The sequence below is a fragment of the Arachis stenosperma genome, chromosome 8 (assembly GCF_014773155.1).
Source record: "Arachis stenosperma cultivar V10309 chromosome 8, arast.V10309.gnm1.PFL2, whole genome shotgun sequence".
Classification (NCBI taxonomy): domain Eukaryota; kingdom Viridiplantae; phylum Streptophyta; class Magnoliopsida; order Fabales; family Fabaceae; genus Arachis; species Arachis stenosperma.
This window is the reverse complement of record NC_080384.1, coordinates 17505595-17527989: the sequence shown is the minus strand read 5'-3', so window position 1 is coordinate 17527989 and position 22395 is coordinate 17505595. Positions and strand designations below refer to the sequence as shown.

The window sequence follows — 22395 nt, the reverse complement described above, 5'->3', positions numbered from 1 at the left end:
CTCTTGAATGCTGCCATCAGGTCCTGCCTATACCACGAAGATTCCGATTAAAGAACCCAAGAGATAACTACTCAATCTAAGATAGAACAGAGGTGGTTGTCAGGCACGTGTTCATAGTTGAGAATGATGATGATTGTCACGGATCATCACATTCATCCGGATTAGGAACAAGTGTTATCTTGGAATCGAAGCAAGCATGATTGAATAAGAAACAGTAGTAATTGCATTAATCCATCAAGACACAGCAGAGCTCCTCACCCCCAACCATGGGGTTTAGAGGCTCATACTGTGGAAAGAAACGTGTACAAAATGTTATGAGGTCCTAAGGTACGGATACAATGTCAAAAGATCCTATAAGTAGTAAACTAGTGTCCTAAGGTTTACAGAAATGAGTAAATGACAGAAAAATCCACTTCCGGGCCCACTTGGTGTGTGCTTGGGCTGAGCAATGAAGGAATTTCGTGTAGAGACCATTTCTAGAGTTAAACGCCAGCTTTCATGCCAGTTTGGGCGTTTAACTCCAAATTTTATGCCAGTTCCGGCGTTTAACGCTGGAATTTCTGTAGGTGACTTTGAGCGCCGGTTTGGGCCATCAAATCTTGGGCAAAGTATGGACTATTATATATTTCTGGAAAGCCCAGGATGTCTACTTTCCAATGCCGTTGAGAGCGCACCAATTGGGCTTCTGTAGCTCCAGAAAATCCACTTCGAGTGCAGGGAGGTCAGAATCCAACAGCATCTGCAGTCCTTTTCAGTCTCTGGATCAGATTTTTGCTCAGGACCCTCAATTTCAGTCAGAAAATACCTGAAATCACAGAAAAACACACAAACTCATAGTAAAGTCCAGAAAAGTGAATTTTAATTAAAAACTAATAGAAATATACTAAAAACTAACTAAAAGATACTAAAAACATACTAAAAACAATGCCAAAAAGCATACAAATTATCCGCTCATCATGACCCCCGGGCTCATATTAAGAAATTTCAGTCTATGATGTTTTTTAACGGACCTAATAACGAACTTGTGCTTTGCAGAGCTTTCCCTACTTACCTTGACGGAGCTGCTCTACTTTGGTTTTCAAAATTACCTGCAGGATCAATCTCTTCTTTTGAAGAGCTGGCAAGGTCCTTCATTGACTACTTCGCGGCAGCACGAATTTACGTACACGGATCAGACTACCTAAGCACCATCCGCCAAGGTCCCCAAGAAAGTCTGAAAGATTATATGACCAGATTTACAAAAGCAACCATGAAAATACAAGACCTGAACCTGGCCGTACACTTACACGCCCTAAAGGTCAGCCTACGACCTGGAAAGTTCAGAGAGATAATCGCAATCACAAAGCCAAAGACGTTAGAGGAGTTCCGGGAAAGAGCAGCCGGACAAATGGGGATTGAAGAACTCCGTGAGGCCAACAGAACAGAAAGGAAACCTAGAAGGGAGGAAGACAAGATACCAAGATCAGCAAACAACAAAGAGCTCGGCAAACCATTTAAGCTCACCCCAAAATTCGACAACTACATTAGATTCAACACAAGGAGGGAAAAGATAATCAAAGAAATACTCAACGCTAAAATCATAAAGCCACCAGCAAGAGCTGGGAGCTACCAGGATCAGAGATTCGTTAACAAAAGCAAGCACTGTGCCTTCCACCAAAAGTACGGACACACAACCGACGAGTGCGTGATAGCCAAAGATCTATTGGAAAGATTAGCTCGACAAGGCCTCCTAGATAAATACATCGAAGGAAGGAAACACAAAGAAGGCGATAGAGACAAACAACACACCACCTAAAGGGGTCATTAACGAATTGGATTTTTGCCGGTGTAGAAATTATCAAGTAATCAGTCGTAGCATAGTCTAAACCGACGCAAAATCCATCATCAAACAAATCTACAATCTATAATCGAGAGTATTAGTCCCGAGTCGTTCTTCCCTAGGAATGCTATAAGGATGCATGTATTGGTTAAGTGGTCTTTTTGTGGTTTGAAGAGTGTGGCATAAAAGTGTGAATAAAAGAAAACAACAATCAATCAATATTAAAAGCCTTGGCCAAGGTTGAACATTGGAAGTCCCATCACTATAGCTTCCTTCAATTGTGATAACAAAGGAGTGTTGCTTCACTTAGTTAACCCTAATTATAGAGGAAAGTCAAGTAAAAGTAATTAACTCAAGTCACAAGTCCTAGTCTTACCCTAGGGAAGTCTAGCTTTAGTGCACTCTAAGTCAATTAGCAATCCTCAATTCTTAATCAACAATTGACATCCATTATTCAAGTGTCTCCAATGACTCAACCACTAGGCCAAGTGAGGGAATGCTACTCCATATCTAAAGTTGGCATTTTCTCAAACACTTGGAGAGCAAGAATGAAAGACATAGTAAAATTGAGAGGAGATTTAGAACTAAGGCAATTCAACACAAGAGATTAACAACAATTAACAATGAACATCAATGAAAATGAGATCTTCAATGAATCAATAGAATCCAAAACAACAAAATTAAACCTAAGATCTACAAGAATTGAACAATTACAAACACTAATTGAGATTAGAGAAGATGATCTACAATATGAACAAAGTAAATTGAGTGTTGTAATAGATCTCACCAAGGAATGGTTGAGAATTGAGAAAATGAAGATGAATCCTAGAGAGAAGTTGGAGTTTCTCTCTCTACAAATGTAACTAACTAAAACTATCTATCTAATGATCTAGAATTAGCTTATGGATGTGAATGTGTGTCAATCCCCTTCAATCCTTGGCTCTTATATGCATTTTGGCGCCAAGGTTGGTTGCTGAAACCTTCCCAAAATCGCCAGGCACGTGCTGCAATAAAAGAATCACGTGCGGACTACGACGCGTGCGCGCACGGTACGCGTGCGCGTCCCTGGCTAATTCTGCGAAGTGCGCGCGAGCGCCTTGTGCACGTACGCGTGCTTGGCCGAGATCAATTCTTTAACTTTTTGTGCTTCTCTCCACTTGCATGCTTCCTTCCTTGCTTCTTCTGATCCATGCTTAGCCTATTTCATCCTGAGATTACTAACAAACACATCAAGGCATCTTATGGAATCAAAGAAGAACTAGAATTCATCAAAATAAGGCTTAAAAAGCATGTTTTTACACTTAGACACAAATACGGGAGAGATAACAAAACCATGCTAATTTATAGGCTAAATGTGACAAAAGGTTATCAAAATACTCTAAATTCAATACAAGACAAACCCTCAAATTGGGGTCTGTCAACCTCCCCACACTTAAGCCTTAGCATGTCCTCATGCTAAAATAAGAGGGAACTAAAGGGTTATGACATTTATTTGAATGCAACTAAACTATGTGAATCCTATCTAAATGCAACTATCTAAACAAATGGAAATGCTTAGTTCAAACAAATCAATTCCCAAGAGAGCATGTGTAAGCACAAGAGCTAGGCATATAGGAACTAAGTCCAAACCACAATTGTATTGAATTGTTATGAAGAGTTCAAACTTGCAAGAATATAGACAATAGAGGTGAATACATGTAATTGAACTTTTGAACCCTCACCGGATGTGTATCCGCTCTATTCACTCAAGTGGTTAAGGGTTAATTCACTCAATTCTCTTCTAATCATGTTTTCCAAAATTTGATTTTCTTCTAACAATCAACACTTATTCAATGCATGCATACATTCATCATGAGGTCTTTCATTTAGGTTGTAATGGGGTTAGGGTCAAGGTAGGATCATTCATGGTTAAGTGGACTAAGATTTGAATCTTTGATTAGCATAGACTCCCCCACCTAACCTATTTAATGACCTATACAAATGCAAGCTATCCTAACTACCCATTCTTCACTTTTTCTTACATACTCATGCATTCTTATTTGATTCATAACACCTATGCATTGATTTCTTTTATTGACTTCACTTTGGGGCATTTTGTCCCCTCTTTGCTATATATTTTTTTCTTTTTCATCATCATATATTTTTTTCTTTTTTTTCTTTTCATTCGTTTTTTTTTCTTTTCTTTGTATACTTTTTTTTCTTCTTTTTTTTTTTCTTCTTTCAAACTACATACAAGAACATCAATGCATAAGGTCTTTACAATTAATCAATACATGAATATGTACCCAATTCCTAAACATAAGAGTGTACTACCCTTTTTTATCCCATCCAATGTTCCCAAGCCTCACCAACTTGAATAATAAACACTCTCACTAGCCTAGGCTAATCAAAGATCCAAACAAGGACTTTTCATTGGTTTTCCGCCTTGGCTTGTAATGTGCTAAAATGAGAATAAGTTGGTTAAGCATAGGCTCAAAATTGGCTAACAATGGAGAGTAAAAGGTTGGCTATTTGGGCAAGTGGCTAATGAAGTAATGGCCTCAATCATATAAATGCACAAACACAAGGAATAAACGGATATATAGAATCAAGCAAATCAAGGATCACAATAATGGAAAGAGAACAATTTCACACAAGAATGGAAAATAAGTGGTTATAAAATGTAACCACATCAATAGGCTCAAGTCTCACAAGCTTGTGTTCTTAGTTCAATACATGCTTCACAAGGTATGAAATTCAAGCAAGTTTTCAAAAATTCTCTTTCAATCAATTGGGTTAATGCCCTATATTCAAACTCCTTGGAAAATTTTAATGTTTGACTAAGCATTGTTGTGATTGAAAAAAAAAATCCAAAAATTTTTCTTAGTTCACCCTTTCCTTTTTCACTTAAAACCAATTTCTTATGCAAAAAGGGTGACTAAATATTTGCAATCCAAAATACGATTTCTAATCACAACTACAAACTAAAAATAAAGATAAACGAAAATGTATAAAGAAAAATCCAACTAAAAGTATGAAATCTATCATCTAAAACATCCAAGGATATCCATAAGCATCAAAGTATCTAAAATCCAAAATAAGCAGTAAAAGTATCAAGCAGTAAAAGTATCTAAAATAAACTCAAAATACATCAAATATACACAAAAGGTGTGCAAATTGAGATAGCTAGAAAAGTGGCTAAAAATGTTCACCGGTATCTAATGATGCCACCGGCTACCTCCCCACACTTAAGATCAAGCATCGTCCTCGATGCTAATCCTGAGGATCCGGGATAGGTACACCGGTAGGCTCTGGCTGTGGTGGTGGTACCGGCTGAGACTCCTGTGTCTGAGGTGGTGCCTCCATATGTGCTGGCTCAGCCACATGAACACCCTCAGTCTGTAAATCGGCGTGCTCCTCCTCATGGGTCTCCTCATCAGAACCGGAAGACTCTGGTAAAGGTGGCAGCTCAAGGCCTTGGGCCACGAACATCTGGTCAATCCGATCCAGGCGACGCATGACCTGGCGCTGGCTGCGCTCCATGTACCGGAAGAGACGCTGAACTAACAGGTAAAGCGGCTGAGGTGCGGCTGCGGTAGATGCTCCTGCGGGGGCTGAGGAGGAAGAGGGTCCAGCTCCCTCAACTGCTGATCTGGCTCGAGATCGACGGCGCGAGGCGGGCCTCTCGTGCACCCAAGATCCCCACGGAATAGTAACTGGCTCCTTCTGAGGGAGCGGTGGAGGTGGTGATACATCATCCTGGTGCCAGGAAACTCCGGCCCGCTGAATCATCTGAGTGACCAAGACCGGAAAAGGAAAGAGACCTCGGATGTGGGCCCTCCACATGAACCGCCTGATCAGCTGGGGGTAATAAACATCTCTCCCCTCCATCACACAGCTGATCAAGATCAACATGGCAACTGGGATCTCTGTGAAATGAGTCGTAGGCATGACGTAATGAGCGAAGATCTGCTGCCAAGTCTTGGCCTCTCGGCTCAGATAACTAAAGTGCATCCCCTTGGGTGCCGTGTTATCGGCATCCATAACCCAAGGGGCATCTGGAGTAGCTACCACTGCCCTCAATGCCTCAAAATCAAAAGTCATGCAGTGAAGGTCTATCTCAGCCTGCATGAATGCATCAGTGTCACTGGTCCTAGGCCGGCAAGTAAGGGCATCCTCTATGGCCTGCTCTGTGATGGGTACCTCAATCCCCCTAACAAGTACCGAATCAAGGGTGTGGCGGAAGAAATTGCAATAGAACTCCTGCACCCAAGATCGGTTCACCCGGCTCAATTCCCTATCCAAAAAGGCCAAACCCATCCGGTCAATACGCTGGTGGATGATGTCGGTCAAATCTGATGGAATAACCAGCTTCTTCTCGGTATTCAGATTCTTTGAATTGTAGCTTGGGAATCTGAGTTCACAGTAGAGATTGGGGAATTTGACCGTATCCTGAGCCGGTAGTAATTGGTTTGCTTTATCCGTATCATGTAGAGGGTTTTGAGCATAGGCAAGCAGTGAAGCAAAAGTGGGATTTGGTGTTTTCTTTCTCTTTTTGGAGGAAGATGCCTTTCCTTTCCCTTTATCTGACATCCTGAAAAGTATAGTAGAATATAGGCAATTAAACACTTAGCATGCAGCAAGTAAAACATTTTCAGGCTGTAAGATAGATGGCAAGCAAACATGATGTGAATTAAACTTGAAACATGGACATCAAGTAAGAATCAGAGAACATAGCCATAAACCAAGAATTCAATGTTTCCAACAATGTGCACAATTTATAAGGAATAGGCATGTTCATCATCATGGCTCAAAGTGATGGTCAAGAGGGTTAAAAATGCAAGTGAATGTTAATTCCAGGATCAAATAAAAACAGAAATTAGCCCAATTATGAACTTGTATGCATTATGCAAAGGTTTAGAGAATTAATACGCCAAGTTCAATTTGTCAATAAAGACTAGAAAGAAAATAATTCTTGAAAATTGGGCAGCATTCCGGCTTAAAATTGGACGTTCCCGGATTGTAACATAGCACAAGCAGCATGAATACAATATCAACCAATCACAGTAGCAATAAGAAAGCATCCAAGCAGCACAAATTGCATACAGAGCAACTCAAATTTGGCATTTAGCAAATCAAGCAAACAGACAGAAAATAAACACAAACGGAGCACTTATCAGGCCTAGAATCCTCTATCCAGCCCTAGCTACCTAACCCCAATTATTTCTAACTAATCCTAACATACAACATTTGAAATCAGACTAACTAACAGAATTATATAGTAATTAACAGAAATGAACAATTAAAGAGAACAGAAATGAAGCAGGAACCTGGGATCGGGGGAGAACCGAGAATGGGAGGGAGAGTTGGGATGGGGGTGAGGGCCGCAGAGGCGGAAGCTTGCACCGCCGTGGACGGTGGCGGTGAAGATGGTGGCAGCCGCGGTTTTGCAAGGACGCAGAGAGAGAGAGTGAATGGCGGCTAGTGGATGAGAGAGAGAGTGAATGGAAGTTGGTGGTGACGACGGCGCAGCCGCCGGCGGTGGTGAAGGTGGTGATGGGCAGAGGCGGCGGAGGGGGTTAGAAGAAGAAGATGGAAATGGGGTTAGAAGGTGGGTTTTGCGCGACTGCGCCGTGCGCGACGCGCATTAGGTTTTCATGATTTTGAATCGACGCGCGCGCGCACCTTGCACGTCCGCGCACATTGAAGGATTTAGGGACCTACGCGTGCGCGCACAATGCGGACACGCGTGGATGATCAAAATAGGCAAGGACGCGTGCGCGTACCGTGCGTGCACGCGTGCAAGGAGTTGGGCTGGAGGCTCAAGGTTGGCCCATATGAGGCCTAACTCTCTGGTCAATGGCCTGGGGGTTGCACTACCAGGCCTGCGCGTACGCAGTATGTGCGCGTCCGCGTATAGTTGGTACTTTACTATTGGGCGCGCAAGCGCGATACGTGCGCTCGCGTCCTTTTCTTCTCTTGGCTTATGGACGCGCACGCGGCATGTACGCGTCCGCGCGAGTTGAGTTGGGCCAGGGGCTTATTGTTTGCCCAGAGCCGGCTTAACTCTCTGGGTATTGGCCCAGAGATTGCAGCAGCCGATTGACGCGTACGCGGCAGGTATGCGTACGCGTGCGTTTCCTTTATATTTGTATGGACGCGCATGCACATAGTGCGCGTAAGCGTGGATTGAGTTGGGCTTGAGGCACAACGCTGGCCTATGAGAGGCCCAACTCTCTGGAATATGGGTGATGATGCATCCGCTCATGGACGCGTGCGCGTACATGGTGCGCGCGCGTCCACCCCTTCTTTTTTTTTTTTTTTTGAAATGCCTAAAAGCTCTAATTGCCCAAAGACTCCCCATGGTGCCTACAACTCCTTATTTAGTCAAAATCACACACTTTCTAAAATGCAAGTTGGTTTTGAGATTTATTCTATTTCTACTAAGCACAACATACATGTTAATATGCTAGCAACTAGTGTACACAAACAAGCTAATTATGAAGTGAAAAACTACCTACAATGGTAACTCAAACCACTTATTAAACCAAATTAAAAGAGTATGGAAAGAGTTTACCATGGTGGGGTGTCTCCCACCTAGCACTTTTAGTTAAAGTCCTTAAGTTGGACATTTTGATGGGGTCCTTGCTATGGTGGCTTATGCTTGAACTCTTCTTCGAATCCCCACCAATGTTTGCTCTTCCAATAGCCTCCGGGATCCCAGTTTAAACGTACAAGGCCTTCAAGGAGGCCTAAGCAAGTAACGAGGTCCTTAAGTTGATAGTGGTCTATGTATGTTCCGGGGTCCCATACTTTATTTGTCAACTCTTTTTCTTCTTGATCTTCATGCTTCCAATAGGTTGACAAACTCATTGAATTCTCCTTGTAACTCATACTCATCATCTTAATCCCATTAAGTCTGGCTTTACTCAACTTTTGAAACTCAAAGTTTGATCTTCTGTCCTTTATGCACCTTGATTCGAATTGTCCCCCAACATCTAATCCGTTCTTACTTTCTAGCCCACAAAGAGTTCTAAGTTGACCGTCCGTTTCTAACAACGCATATTGATATGGGCCAAGGAAATTAAAAGATGAGATGATTACCCACTCAATTTGTGATTGGGACGGCGACTTAGCAAGGAAGATATTCAATGATCTTGACATTGTAGGTTCCACTTCCTTTGGCTCCTTCATGATGATTTCCATCTTTTGATAACTCTTTTTAAATTCTTCTTGTTTGCTCACTTCCTTCAAACCTTTATCATTGATCAAGCTATGTGTTGGAGGTTGCGCACCCTCCTCAACATTGGTTTCACATTCTAAGGGGGAAGCTTCAACAAGATCACCATTGTCACTTGATGTAGAGTTATTTTCGTTGATGGAACTTCCTTCTTGTTCAACCTCTTCTAGGTCTTCTTCCACTTCTTTATCTTCAACAATCTCTATTTCCTCCGCTTGTTGCAATTCCCCGTGCTTAACTTGAGATTCTAAAGTCTCTCTCATACCTCCACCTTTGGTTGCTTTCTCACAATCATCCGTGGACTCGTTTCGCTTGTGATATGAATCCCAAGAATCTATCTTTTGACGGATGGTTGCTTGAAGTCGATCCATTTCTTCCTTGAAACAATCCCTTAGTTCTTGTTCCGCTTTACTAACATGAGTAGGATCATATTGCTCTTGGATTAATGGACATTGATATGCTTCCATGGAGGTTTGTGGCGGAGAAGAGAAATCATAATATGGTTGGAAAGAAGATTCATCAAAGCTTTGAGGTGGGAAGTCATTTTGGTTATTGGTAGAAGGTGAAATTACACGGGACGTAAATTCTTGGAGGGTGGAGGTGAAACTAGTGAAGGCGGTTTGGAGCTCTTCTTGCTCTTGAAGAATGATACCAAGTGCATCATCCATGGGGACTTGGGTTGGAGGGTAAAAATGTTGGAGTGGTGGTGATTCAAGGGTTGCTTGTTCATAATCGTCACAAGGGTATGCATAGGGAGAATATAGATTTGGATCATATGTGGGCACTTGGTGGAAATAAGATGTGGGTTGAGAATATGGTGCATAGAATGGTGGTGGTTGAGTGGTATAACCATGATAAGAGTCATCATATCCATAGGAATGATATGCATTATAGGAAGGATTACCATCATAGTAACTTGAAGGGGAAGGTTGCCATGATGATTGCTCATATGGATATGGCTCCCCTCCTAAGAATTCATCTCTCCCATAATGTGAGCCATCATTCAAGTTTTCATCGCCTACAAAATAGTCATAGTCATATCCAAAACCACAAGGACGAGAATTCATAGTGGCAAATAGAAACAAAACCAATAGAGATCTTAAAACTAACAAAAACTAACAAACAAACAAAAGACAAACATATTCACAATATTCACATATTTACATTAACCAAAAACATGGCATTCATGCGCATTTCCCGGCAACGGCGCCATTTTGACGAATTGGATTTTTGCCGGTGTAGAAATTATCAAGTAATCAGTCGTAGCATAGTCTAAACCGACGCAAAATCCATCATCAAACAAATCTACAATCTATAATCGAGAGTATTAGTCCCGAGTCGTTCTTCCGTAGGAATGCTACAAGGATGCATGTATTGGTTAAGTGGTCTTTTTGTGGTTTGAAGAGTGTGGCATAAAAGTGTGAATAAAAGAAAACAACAATCAATCAATATTAAAAGCCTTGGCCAAGGTTGAACATTGGAAGTCCCATCACTATAGCTTCCTTCAATTGTGATAACAAAGGAGTGTTGCTTCACTTAGTTAACCCCTAATTATAGAGGAAAGTCAAGTAAAAGTAATTAACTCAAGTCACAAGTCCTAGTCTTACCCTAGGGAAGTCTAGCTTTAGTGCACTCTAAGTCAATTAGCAATCCTCAATTCTTAATCAACAATTGACATCCATTATTCAAGTGTCTCCAATGACTCAACCACTAGGCCAAGTGAGGGAATGCTACTCCATATCTAAAGTTGGCATTTTCTCAAACACTTGGAGAGCAAGAATGAAAGACATAGTAAAATTGAGAGGAGATTTAGAACTAAGGCAATTCAACACAAGAGATTAACAACAATTAACAATGAACATCAATGAAAATGAGATCTTCAATGAATCAATAGAATCCAAAACAACAAAATTAAACCTAAGATCTACAAGAATTGAACAATTACAAACACTAATTGAGATTAGAGAAGATGATCTACAATATGAACAAAGTAAATTGAGTGTTGTAATAGATCTCACCAAGGAATGGTTGAGAATTGAGAAAATGAAGATGAATCCTAGAGAGAAGTTGGAGTTTCTCTCTCTACAAATGTAACTAACTAAAACTATCTATCTAATGATCTAGAATTAGCTTATGGATGTGAATGTGTGTCAATCCCCTTCAATCCTTGGCTCTTATATGCATTTTGGCGCCAAGGTTGGTTGCTGAAACCTTCCCAAAATCGCCAGGCACGTGCTGCAATAAAAGAATCACGTGCGGACTACGACGCGTGCGCGCACGGTACGCGTGCGCGTCCCTGGCTAATTCTGCGAAGTGCGCGCGAGCGCCTTGTGCACGTACGCGTGCTTGGCCGAGATCAATTCTTTAACTTTTTGTGCTTCTCTCCACTTGCATGCTTCCTTCCTTGCTTCTTCTGATCCATGCTTAGCCTATTTCATCCTGAGATTACTAACAAACACATCAAGGCATCTTATGGAATCAAAGAAGAACTAGAATTCATCAAAATAAGGCTTAAAAAGCATGTTTTTACACTTAGACACAAATACGGGAGAGATAACAAAACCATGCTAATTTATAGGCTAAATGTGACAAAAGGTTATCAAAATACTCTAAATTCAATACAAGACAAACCCTCAAATTGGGGTCTGTCAGTCATAAACTGTATATCAGGAGGATTCGCCGGGGGAGGCGAAACAAATTCGGCAAGAAAGCGTAGCTACCGAGCAATGCTGGCGATAGAAGGAACAACACCACATAGCAACAAAGATGAATCTGACCTAGAAATCACTTTCAACCAGGGAGATATGTGCTCGGCCACACCACACTCAGACGATCCAGTGGTAATTTCTATCCAAACAGGCGAATTATTGGTAAGAAAAGTCCTTCTGGACCCAGGTAGTAGTGCCGATGTTCTGTTTTATTCTACTTTTTTGAAAATGAAAATATCCGAAAAACTTATACAACCCTCCTCCGGAGAATTAGTCGGGTTCTTTGGAGAAAGAGTGCCAATCAAGGGTTACATGTGGTTGAAGACAATGATGGGAAACCACCCATTGTCACGGATCATTAACATACAATATCTTATAGTAGACTACCCTAGTCCTTACAATATTATCCTCGGAAGACCTGCCCTGAACATGTTCAGGGCAGTAGTTTCAACTTTTCATCTATGTGTCAAATTCCAGGCACAGGACGGAAAGATAGCGACACTCCATTCAGATCGCCAACAAGCTCGGCAATGCTACAATGCAAGCCTAAAAAGGTCGGTTCCGAGAATAGAGTCCCAACAAGAGGTCAAAGCAATTCACAACACAAGTGAAGTACTGTCTCTAGCAGAGCTTGACCCTCATGAGGACACTCAAGAAAGGCCTCAACCAGCAGACGAACTACAGGAAGTCCAACTGACGACAAAACCAGATCAAGTCACATATATCGGTCAAGCACTACAAGGAAGAGAAAGATCTGAGCTCATAAAAGTATTACAAGACAACACCGACCTATTTGCCTGGACTCTAGCAGACATGCCAGGAATAGATCCAAACATTATCTGCTATAAGCTCGCAACCGACAAAACGAGCCGACCTATAGCTCAGAAGAAGAGGAATCTCGTAGCATAAAAATCAAAGGCAGCACTAGAAGAAACCAAAAAGCTTCTTAAAGCTAACTTCATCAAAGAAATCAGATTCACCACATGGCTCTCGAACGTGGTAATGGTAAGGAAAAACTCAGGTAAATGGCGCATGTGCATCGACTTTACAGATTTAAACAAGGCATGCCCCTAAGGATGCCTATCCTTTACCCTGCATCGATAAACTCGTAGACAGTGCATCAGGTTTCAAAAGCTTGAGCTTCATGGATGCATACTCTGGTTACAACCAGATACTCATGCATCCAGAAGACCAAAGCAAAACAGCATTTATAACTGAACGTGGAAATTTTTGTTATAGAGTAATGCCATTTGGTCTAAAGAATGCAGGCGCAACCTACCAACGACTGATGGACAAAGTATTCCATCACCAAATAGGTCGGAACATGGAAATCTATGTCGACGATATGGTCGCCAAGACCACCCAGGAAAAGTCACACTGCGACAACCTCAAAGAGATATTTGAACAAATACGAGCATACAAGATGAGACTCAACCCAGAAAAATGTGCCTTTGGGGTGCAAGGAGGCAAATTCCTCGGATTCATGCTAACTTCATGAGGAATTGAAGCAAACCCTGAAAAATGCGAAGCAATACTCAACATGACGAGCCCTAAAACAATAAAAGAAGTACAACAATTGGCAGGAAAGGTAGCAGCACTATCTAGGTTCTTACCATCAGCATCAAGCCGATCATACCACTTTTTCCAAATAATAACAAAGAATAAAAAGTTTCAATAGACAGAGGAATGCGAGAAAGAGTTCGCCGAGTTCAAAACCATTTTGTCATCACCACCAGTGCTGCAAAGACCAGAAGTTGGTAAACCTTTATACTTATATTTGTCTATTTCTAACTATTCTATAAGCTCGGCTTTAGTTATTGAGACAGGAAAAACACAGCAACCGGTATACTTCGTCAGTAGAGTCATGCAATCAGCAAAACAAAGGTATCCGAAGATAGAACAGCTAGCTCTAACACTTGTAACAACAGCAAGAAGACTAGACACTACTTCCAGAGCCATACAATAATAGTACGGACAAACCAACCATTAAGACAAATACTAACAAAACCAGAGCTGGCCAGACGACTAACTAAATGGTCTATCGAGCTCTCAGAATTTGATATCCAATTTCAACCAAGGTTGGCATTAAAGGCACAGATCCTCGCAGATTTTGTATCGGAACTAACCTCGAGCGAACACAACAAATTCTGGGAACTACACGTCGACAGGGCGTCCAGCCGAGGAGGAAGCGGAGCTGGGATAATTCCAAAAGAAGGGGACAACATGGTGGCTGAGCAATCCCTCCAGTTCCACTTCCCAGCAAGCAACAATCAGGCCGAGTATGAGGCCCTCATAGCTGGACTCAAGCTCGCCCTCAACTTCCAGGTACAAAGCCTAACAGCACACTGTGATTCTCTCTTAGTGGTTCAACAAGTTCGAGGAGAATATCAGGTAAAGGATCCTTTGCTAGAGCGATATTGGCTCGTAGCAAAGGATCTCATTTCAAAGTTCAGTTCATTCATTATTCTACATGTGCATAGAGAAAAAAATATTAGAGCCGACATATTATCCAAACTTGCCGCCACTAGGGCGGACACACAAACGTCGGCATTATCACAGCTCACACTTAAAAAGCCCAGCATTGAATTACTATCTATAAGCATTAACAACCTCCATGACTGGAGAACACCCTTTCTTGAGTACATCAATACAGGTACCATATCCAAAGACGAGCTCAACCCGTAACACTTCAGACGAAGAGCAAGTCTCTATACAAACATAGGTGGAGAACTATACAGACGCGGCATCTCGCAACCCCTACTAAAATGCCTATACACTGATGAGGCAAGGGAAGTGATAGACGAAGTTCATGAGGGCGTATGTGGAAACCACATCGGAGGACGAGCTCTCGCCGCAAAGATCGTCCGAACAGGATACTATTGGCCGACCATGAAAAGAGATTGCATAACAAAAGTCAAGACATGTGACAAATGTCAAAAGCACGAAGCCATCTCTACAAAGCCGGCCGAGGTACTACACAGCATGGAGGTAAGTTGGCCTTTCCACAGATGGGGGTTTAATATTCTCGGCCCATTTCCAATAGCGCCAGGTCAGGTAAAATTTCTTTTAGTATCAATAGACTACTTCTTAAAATGGATAGAAGCACAGTCCTTAACAAAAATAACAGCCGAAAAGGTAAGATCTTTCATATGGAGAAACATAATATGCCGATTTGGAATACCAAAGGAAATAATATCAGACAATGGTAGACAATTTACCGATAATAAGCTCGGCTCATTTCTAAAAAATTTTAATATACAACATCATTTTAGCTCGGTCAAACACCCACAGACCAATGGGCAGGCCGAGGCTGCTAACCGATTTATATTGCAGGCAATAAAAAGAAAGCTTGACAATACGAAGGGTGAATGGGCCGAGCTAATCCCAGAAATATTGTGGAGCTACAACACAACAATACAAACCACCACGGGTGAAACACCCTTCAAACTAGTGTACAGATCAGAAGTACTAATTCCAGTAGAGGTCGGGACTCCCACAATCAGAACCAAGCTATACGATGAACAATACAACACATACATAAGGAACGCCAAGCTTGACCTCGTCGAGGAAGACAGAGATATCGTGGCGATCAAGCAGAGAGCCATGAAGCAATTGGCAGAAAGAAAACACAATAGAAAGGTCGTTCCAAGAACATTCACTAAGGACAATCTAGTCCTCAGACGAACCGAAGATGCAAGACAACCTCCTTCACACGGCAAGCTCGCCGCGAACTGGGAAGGACCTTTCTGAATAGCAAAAGTACTTGGAATGGGGGCTTATCAACTCCAAACATTACAAGGCAACCCAGTGTCAGAGAACTGGAATATTTTATCATTAAAAATGTATAGATCATAAGTTGTACAATCAGCGGATGAAGGTACTCTTTTTCTCCCCTTTAGAGCTTTTTCCCAAAAAGGGTTTTGCCTAAGGAAGGATTTTAATGAGGCCGGACGCTCAATATATTCAAATCAACGTGAGTGATTTTTTCAAACAAATCCAACTATAACAAACAAAATACGAAAAGCAATATAGTGTACGCTATAAAAATCACAACAAAGTGATATTGTCAACTTGGCCTAACCTCGGCCAAAACAAACACTATCCGAGTTCAAAATATCAACAAAACAAGGTGACCAAACCTCGGTCAAACAAAAAGTAAAGAGTCATCAATACATAGCCAAAACAAATAAAGCAAAACAAACTAAGAAGGAGGAACGTTCTCATCATGCTCCTCCACAATGCCATCTACAACCAATTTTCCACCAACTACCATCTTAGTCATGTCAAGCTGACCACTATCAAATTCCGGGGCCAATACTGAAATCTAACTCACGGCACGCTCAAAACCATAAGAGAACATCTCCATCCCGTTCTCCTCCATCTCATGAACACGGGAAGTAAGTCGACCCTTAACAATATCATTCTCCTTAACCTCAGCCTGCAGCAGCCGAATCTGATCTCTCAAGCGAGTCACCTCCTCCTCAGATTCCTTTGCCTTAGCCACAGCATTGATAATAGCATCATCTTTTTCCTTCGCAGCTTTCTCCAATTCAGCAATCCTCACGTTATATGACTTCTCCAAATCAGTAATTTTGTTTACAGCCTCCTGCTGTTCAGCGCCGATAAGCTCGGTGGTATGGCCAACACACATCAGGCGAGAGGCAACAATCTACACAAGTTTGGAGCCGAAATAAAGATCAAAAAAGCAAATGAAAACATATAAAAGAGCTCAGACTATGATGAACATTACCTGAACAAACTTTCCAAGCGCTTCCATGCCAACCCGCCGAGTCATAAGCATGCCACCAGGATACTGAGACACTTTATCAGAAAGATCGGCAAAATCAAATTGATCACTCCACAGAGAATGCGAGCCGAACCCTGGAATAAAACCATAAAGTTTCTTCTGCCGATCAAAAGCAAACCTGCCACGTCCAACAACCTCCATATTTTCCTCCCAAATCACCTCCACAGATTTCTCGACATCATCCCTCTTCCTTTTGAAAGAAGACATTGGCTGAGTAACAGATTGGGCAGCATCACCACCCCCTTCATTCAAGGCCACAGAAGCATCAGTAAGCTTTTCTTTTTTCTTCTTAAGAAAAGACTAAAGATGCGAAGGATCAAGGAGAGGAACTCGCCCACCTGCACAGAAGCAAAAGTTCAGAATAAATAAAATAAATGAGAAGCAAAACATGCAAACAATCAAGAAATACCTAAATATGTTTTCAAACCCTCCATATCCCCTGAATCATGATAGCGAAGAAGGTCAGGGATAGTGACAAACCCCAATTTGACGGTTTATCTTGTATTGAATTTAGGGGATTTTATCACCTTTTACCCACATTTATTCAATGAAATAGCATGGTTTTGTATATTCTCCTTTAATTGTGCTTAAGAGTGAAAACATGCTTTTTAGGTCTTAAAATGAATAAATTTAATTCACCTTGATTCCATTAGATGCCTTGATATGTTTGCTAAGTGATTTCAGATTTAGAAGGCAAAGATTGGATCAAGGGAATGAAGAAAGAAGCATGAAAAGTTGGAGAACTCATGAAGAAATGAAAGAACCGGAAAGCTATCAAGCCGACCTCTTCGCACTTAAACGACCATAACTTAAGCTACAGAGGTCCAAATGATGCGGTTCTAGTTGGGTTAGAAAGCTAACATCCGGGGCTTCGAAACGATATAAGATTTGCCATAGTTGCTATACGTATAGTGGCGCGCACGCGCAAAGTACGCGCACGCGCCGTTGCTGCCATCTAGTTCACTTAATGCAACATGTGGCCAACGATTTTAGAAGCCTTTTGGGCCCAATCCAACTCATTTCTGATGCTATTTAAGTCAAGGATTGAAGGGGAATCAACATACTTCACAATACTTTCATACTTTTCATACTCTCATACTTTAGATGTTAGTTACCAATTAGTTTTAGTTTAGTTCTAGAAGTTAGTTTCTAGAGAGAGAAGCTCTCACTTCTCTCTAGAATTAGGATTAGGATTAGGATTAGTTCTTAGATCTAGGTTTTAATCTTTGCTTTCTTCTACTTCTAGATCTCAATTCCTTGTTGTTAGATTCATCTTCTTCTACTCTTTTGTTGTAATTGCCTTTATGTTGTTCTTAGATTTTGTTGTAGATCTAGAATTGTTCCTTCCTTTCTCTTTCAATTCAATAAGAGGTAATTCATGTAGATCTTTCTTCCTTTAATTGTTGTTGTTAATTCTTTGCAATAATTGTTGTTAGATTCTATTCTTGTTATCAATTTACTATGCTTTCCTTTCATGGCTTCCAAGTGTTTGATGAAATGCTTGGTTGGATTTTAGTGTAGGTTTTGTTCCTCTTGGCTTAGGTAGAGTAATTAGTGACTCTTGAGTTATCTAATTCCTTTGTTGATTGATAATTAGAAGTTGCTAATTAATTTGAATGCCTCTAAAGCTAGTCTTTCCTTTAGGAGTTGATTAGGACTTGAGGAATCAAATTGATTCATCCACTTGACTTTCTTCTTTAGTAAGGGTTAACTAAGTGGTAGCAATGAACAATTCTCATCACAATTGAGAAGGATAACTAGGATAGGACTTCTAATTCTCATATCTTGCCAAGAGCTTTGTTAGTTGTTAGTTTATTTTCTTTGCCATTTATATTTCTTGTCCAAAAATCTTAAAAAACCCCAATTATAACTCAAAACCAATAACAAGACACTTTATTGTAATTCCTAGGGAGAACGACCCGAGGTTTGAATACTTCGGTTTATAAATTTTAGGGGTTTGTTTTAGTGACAAACAACTTTTTGTATGAAAGGATTAGTGATTGGTTTAGAAACTATACTTACAACGAGAATTCATTTGTGAATTTCTAAACCGTCAAAAATCCATTCGTCAAAATGGCGCCGTTGCCGGGGAATTGCAATGGTGTGATGTTATTGGTTATTGTACATATGTGAATAGTGTAAATATCTTACTTTTTGCTCTATTTGCTAGTTGTAGAATTTTATTTCTCTTGTTTCTATTATCTTTTGATTTTTGTTTTCTCTTTCCACTATGAATTCTCATATTGGCTATGAGTGTAGTTACAACTATGTTGTAGGAAGTGGAGATTACAATGAAGAAATGTATCAAGGATGGGATAATCAAAGGTGGGAGGAGCCATATGCTTATGATCAATCCTCATGGCAACAACCTCCACCAATGTACTATGAAGAAGAGTCATTCTATGATGCATACCAATCCAATGGCTATGGTGAATCTCCATGTGACTTTCAAGAACCACCACCATATGCCTATGAGTCATATCCTCAACATGAACCTCAACCACACTCTCAAGCCTATTTTCACCAAACACCTCCATATGACCATGATTCATATCCACTACACCAACCACCTTTTGAACCATATGAGCCATACATGGAACCACAATTCCAAGATTACTACTCCCAAGAACCACCTCAATACACACCACCACCTTACCAAGAAGAACCACCTTCCTATAATGAACCCTTTCTCCAAGACAATGAACCCTCCTATCCACTCCAATCTTTAATGGATGAAACCCTTATCCTTATACTTCAAGGGCAAGGAGAAATGCAAAGGGAGACACTAGAATTTATGGCTACTTTGACCAAGGTAGTAAGTAATTTAGTCTCCCAATATTTGAGTACTCAAGGCACTCCCATGGTTACATGTGGAGAATCCATTGAAAAGCATAGCATGAAGGAGAGATTGGAAACCCCGGTGGAGAATGAGGAATGCTACTTTGTGTTAGAACAATTGGAGGAACCTATGGCCATTGAAGAAGAAGAAGAAGTGGTTGAAGACTTAGGAGATGCGGAACCCCCTTGGGAACTTAGAATTGAAGAAAACCCCTCTAAGAAGATTGAATTTGATGTTGAGGAGGAAAGTGCACAACCTCCAAAACAATTTTTGAATGAAGACTTGGAAGGAATGAAGCAAGAATTGAGTTCCCTTGGTGATGAAGATCATGCATCCAATTTTCTTGGTGGAAAATCCTTTAAATTTGAAGAACCTTCTCCCAATGAATTTGAAAGTGATGTGGAGGTAGATTTCTCTCGTCCTCCAATTTATGATTTGAGTGATGGAGAAGAGCTAGATGAAAATGATGAACAAAGGATTGAAAACGAAGAAGTTTATGAAGAGGTGGAAGTTGACAAGGAAGAATACAAGGGAGTAGAGCTCGCTAGCACATTGGAGATACCCCTCCCCAAGCCACCACCATCTATCTTTTCATTCAAGTGGGTAAATTCTTTATACTTAAGCTTTATTATTCCCCTTGAATATGGTTTGCTTGAGACGGATGGTCAACTTAGACATATTTGTGGATTTAAGAGTAAAAAGGAGATGGTTAGTGGTTTGAAATATCATTCTAGGTTCATCATGGTTGCATACTCAAGGCTTAATTGTAAGAGTTGGTGTAGAACTAGATTGCTTGGGTCTAGAAGGATGTTTGGTCACTCTATTGAGAATTCACCTTGCTCACCACCCACATGGATTAATGATAATCAACTTGGAAATGGGTGTGAAGACAAAATATGGGATCCGGGAACACATAAGGATCAATATTGGGAGCCCATGGTTTGTGAAGAACTCCATCAAAGCTTGGAGATATTAATCTTGAATGATGGAGCTTATTGGAAGTCCAAGCATTGGTGGAAGTTCCAAGATGAGTACAAACACAAGCCACCTTGAGAGAAGCTCCCCATAAGTCCAACTTAAGGACAATAAATAAAAGTGCTAGGTGGGAGACACCCCACCATGGTAACTTCTTTTCATTTTCTCTTTTTGTACATATTGGTAGAATTAGTTTAAATTCTTGTTTTGATTGTTTTAATGAGTCTAATTGGTAGTTTAGTATGTCAAATAAGGTTTTATGGTATTTTGGTAGCTGTTTGGAGGTTTGGAATGCTTGGATTGGTGCAAAAACATAGCAAAAATTTTTGAAAAAAAACAGAGCACCATCCACGCGTACACGCACTGCGTGCGTACGCGTGCATCAAGCATTTTGGACCATCCACGCGTGCGCGCCATACACGCGTACGCGTGGATTGAGAAGTTCCACCGTCCATACCTTGACCCGAGAGTTAGGCCTGCACCATGCGAAAATTGGGCCTGAGGCACAAACCAATTCACGCGTATGCGCACATGACGCGTACGCGCCACTCTCGAAATAAACCATCCGCGCGCGCGCAGCATGCGCGCGTACGCGCGGATTTCCTTCCTTCACCACATTTCTTTTCTTCTCCTCTTTCCATTTCTTTCCTTCTTATTTCTTTTTCCCTTCTTCTACCCCTCATCCAACACTTCCAAACACCATTGATAACCATTTATTTTAGTTATTTAGTTAATTAGTTAGTTAGTTAGTTAATTAGTTAGTTAGTTCGTTGATTAGTTAGCTTTAGTTTAGTTTTCATTTTATTTTCTCTCTTTTCATCATAAGTGTTGGATTATTGACTTTGTTTACTATGCATTGCTTCCCCCTCATTGCCTAAATGCTAATTTAGCATTAATGTTTTTAGATAATCTTTATTGGATTCTATGATTGAGGTTATATTTTGCTACTTGGTTTTGAGTTTTTCATATTTACCTTTTTGAAAAAAAAAAACACCAAGTGATGAGAATTGCCTTCGAGCTTGTAACTCTTCTTGAATTACATGAATTGGCCACCATGTGATTTGAGCCTTATTTTGTGATTAGGCAACCTCTTGATGGATGATGTTGTGCATTTACCTTAATGCATTGTATTTTATGATTGTATGCATCCATATGTGTTTGGCTTGAATGCTTTCATGCTTCTTTAATGCTTGTTTTACCTTACAAGTTCACTTAAAGCATCTCAAGCATAGTAGAATGAGTAAAGTGCATGCTTCTTTCGTGACATAACTTTTATGCTAATGTGTGTTCTAAACCGCGCAATTTAGAATTCACACACTTATTTGTCATTAATGTCACACTAATTCACTCACTCAATTCTAGTGATTTACCTCATTCCAACAATTATGCTTCCTTGCTTTTGTATTACCCTACCTTATGGTGTTATATTTTTGTTTTTCATGATGAATGCACCACAAGCAATAACGGAAGCAAGACTAAGAACACGTAGCAATCCGGAGAGTCGTCGTACCCCCTTGCTCATCTTTGAGTGCACCGAGGACGGTGCAAACTTTTAAGTGTGGGGAGGTCGTCCGACCAATCGGCGATTTTGGGTGACAAATTTCTAATCCCAACACTTTTGCATTTCATTCTAGGATTTTAGGATTTTTACTTGCATTCTCTTGATTTTTGCATATGTATACACAATAAGCTTAATCAAAATAATGAAATTTTTCAAGATTTCTATCTATAGGGCACCTTAATTGATTTGAGTGAAAACTTTTTATAGAACTTGCTTGAATTATATATCTTGTGGATCATGTTTTGAGCTAAGAACACAAGCAAGTGAGATTCGAGCCTAATGGTGTGGTTACATCTTATAACCACTTAATTTTCATTCTTGTGTGCATTATTCTCTTCCTATGATTGTAATCCTTGCTTTGTTTGATTCTTTATGTCCATTATTTTGTGTACACATGCATTTATATGATTGAGGCCATCATTTCATTGAGCTCACTTACCCAAATGGCCTTACCTTTTATCTTCCTT

At 40.6% G+C, this 22395-nt stretch overlaps 2 protein-coding genes across 2 annotated transcripts; both read left to right on the top strand.

The window, feature by feature from the left end:
• The first annotated feature begins 994 nt into the window (after positions 1–994).
• Positions 995–1795, top strand: LOC130945493 (uncharacterized). Its single transcript, XM_057874203.1, has one exon. The coding sequence runs from the start codon at positions 995–997 to the stop codon at positions 1793–1795; it is 801 nt and encodes a 266-aa protein (XP_057730186.1).
• Positions 1796–12729: 10934 nt separating this feature from the next.
• Positions 12730–15496, top strand: LOC130945491 (uncharacterized). The gene is made up of 6 exons (XM_057874202.1): positions 12730–12767; positions 12986–13212; positions 13429–13630; positions 13825–14399; positions 14469–14734; positions 15038–15496. The coding sequence occupies exons 1-6, from the start codon at positions 12730–12732 to the stop codon at positions 15494–15496; spliced, it is 1767 nt and encodes a 588-aa protein (XP_057730185.1).
• The last annotated feature ends 6899 nt before the right edge of the window (positions 15497–22395 follow it).

Coding starts and splice junctions, on each gene's coding strand:
- LOC130945491 (XM_057874202.1), top strand. CDS start 12,730: ATGGCTCTCGAACGTGGTAATGGTAAGGAAAAACTCAG. Junction 12,768..12,985: donor AATGGTAAGGAAAAACTCAG/GTAAATGGCGCA, acceptor TTTTTGTTATAG/AGTAATGCCATTTGGTCTAA. Junction 14,400..14,468: donor TCTTGAGTACATCAATACAG/GTACCATATCCA, acceptor ATACAAACATAG/GTGGAGAACTATACAGACGC.
- LOC130945493 (XM_057874203.1), top strand. CDS start 995: ATGTTTTTTAACGGACCTAATAACGAACTTGTGCTTTGCAGAGCTTTC.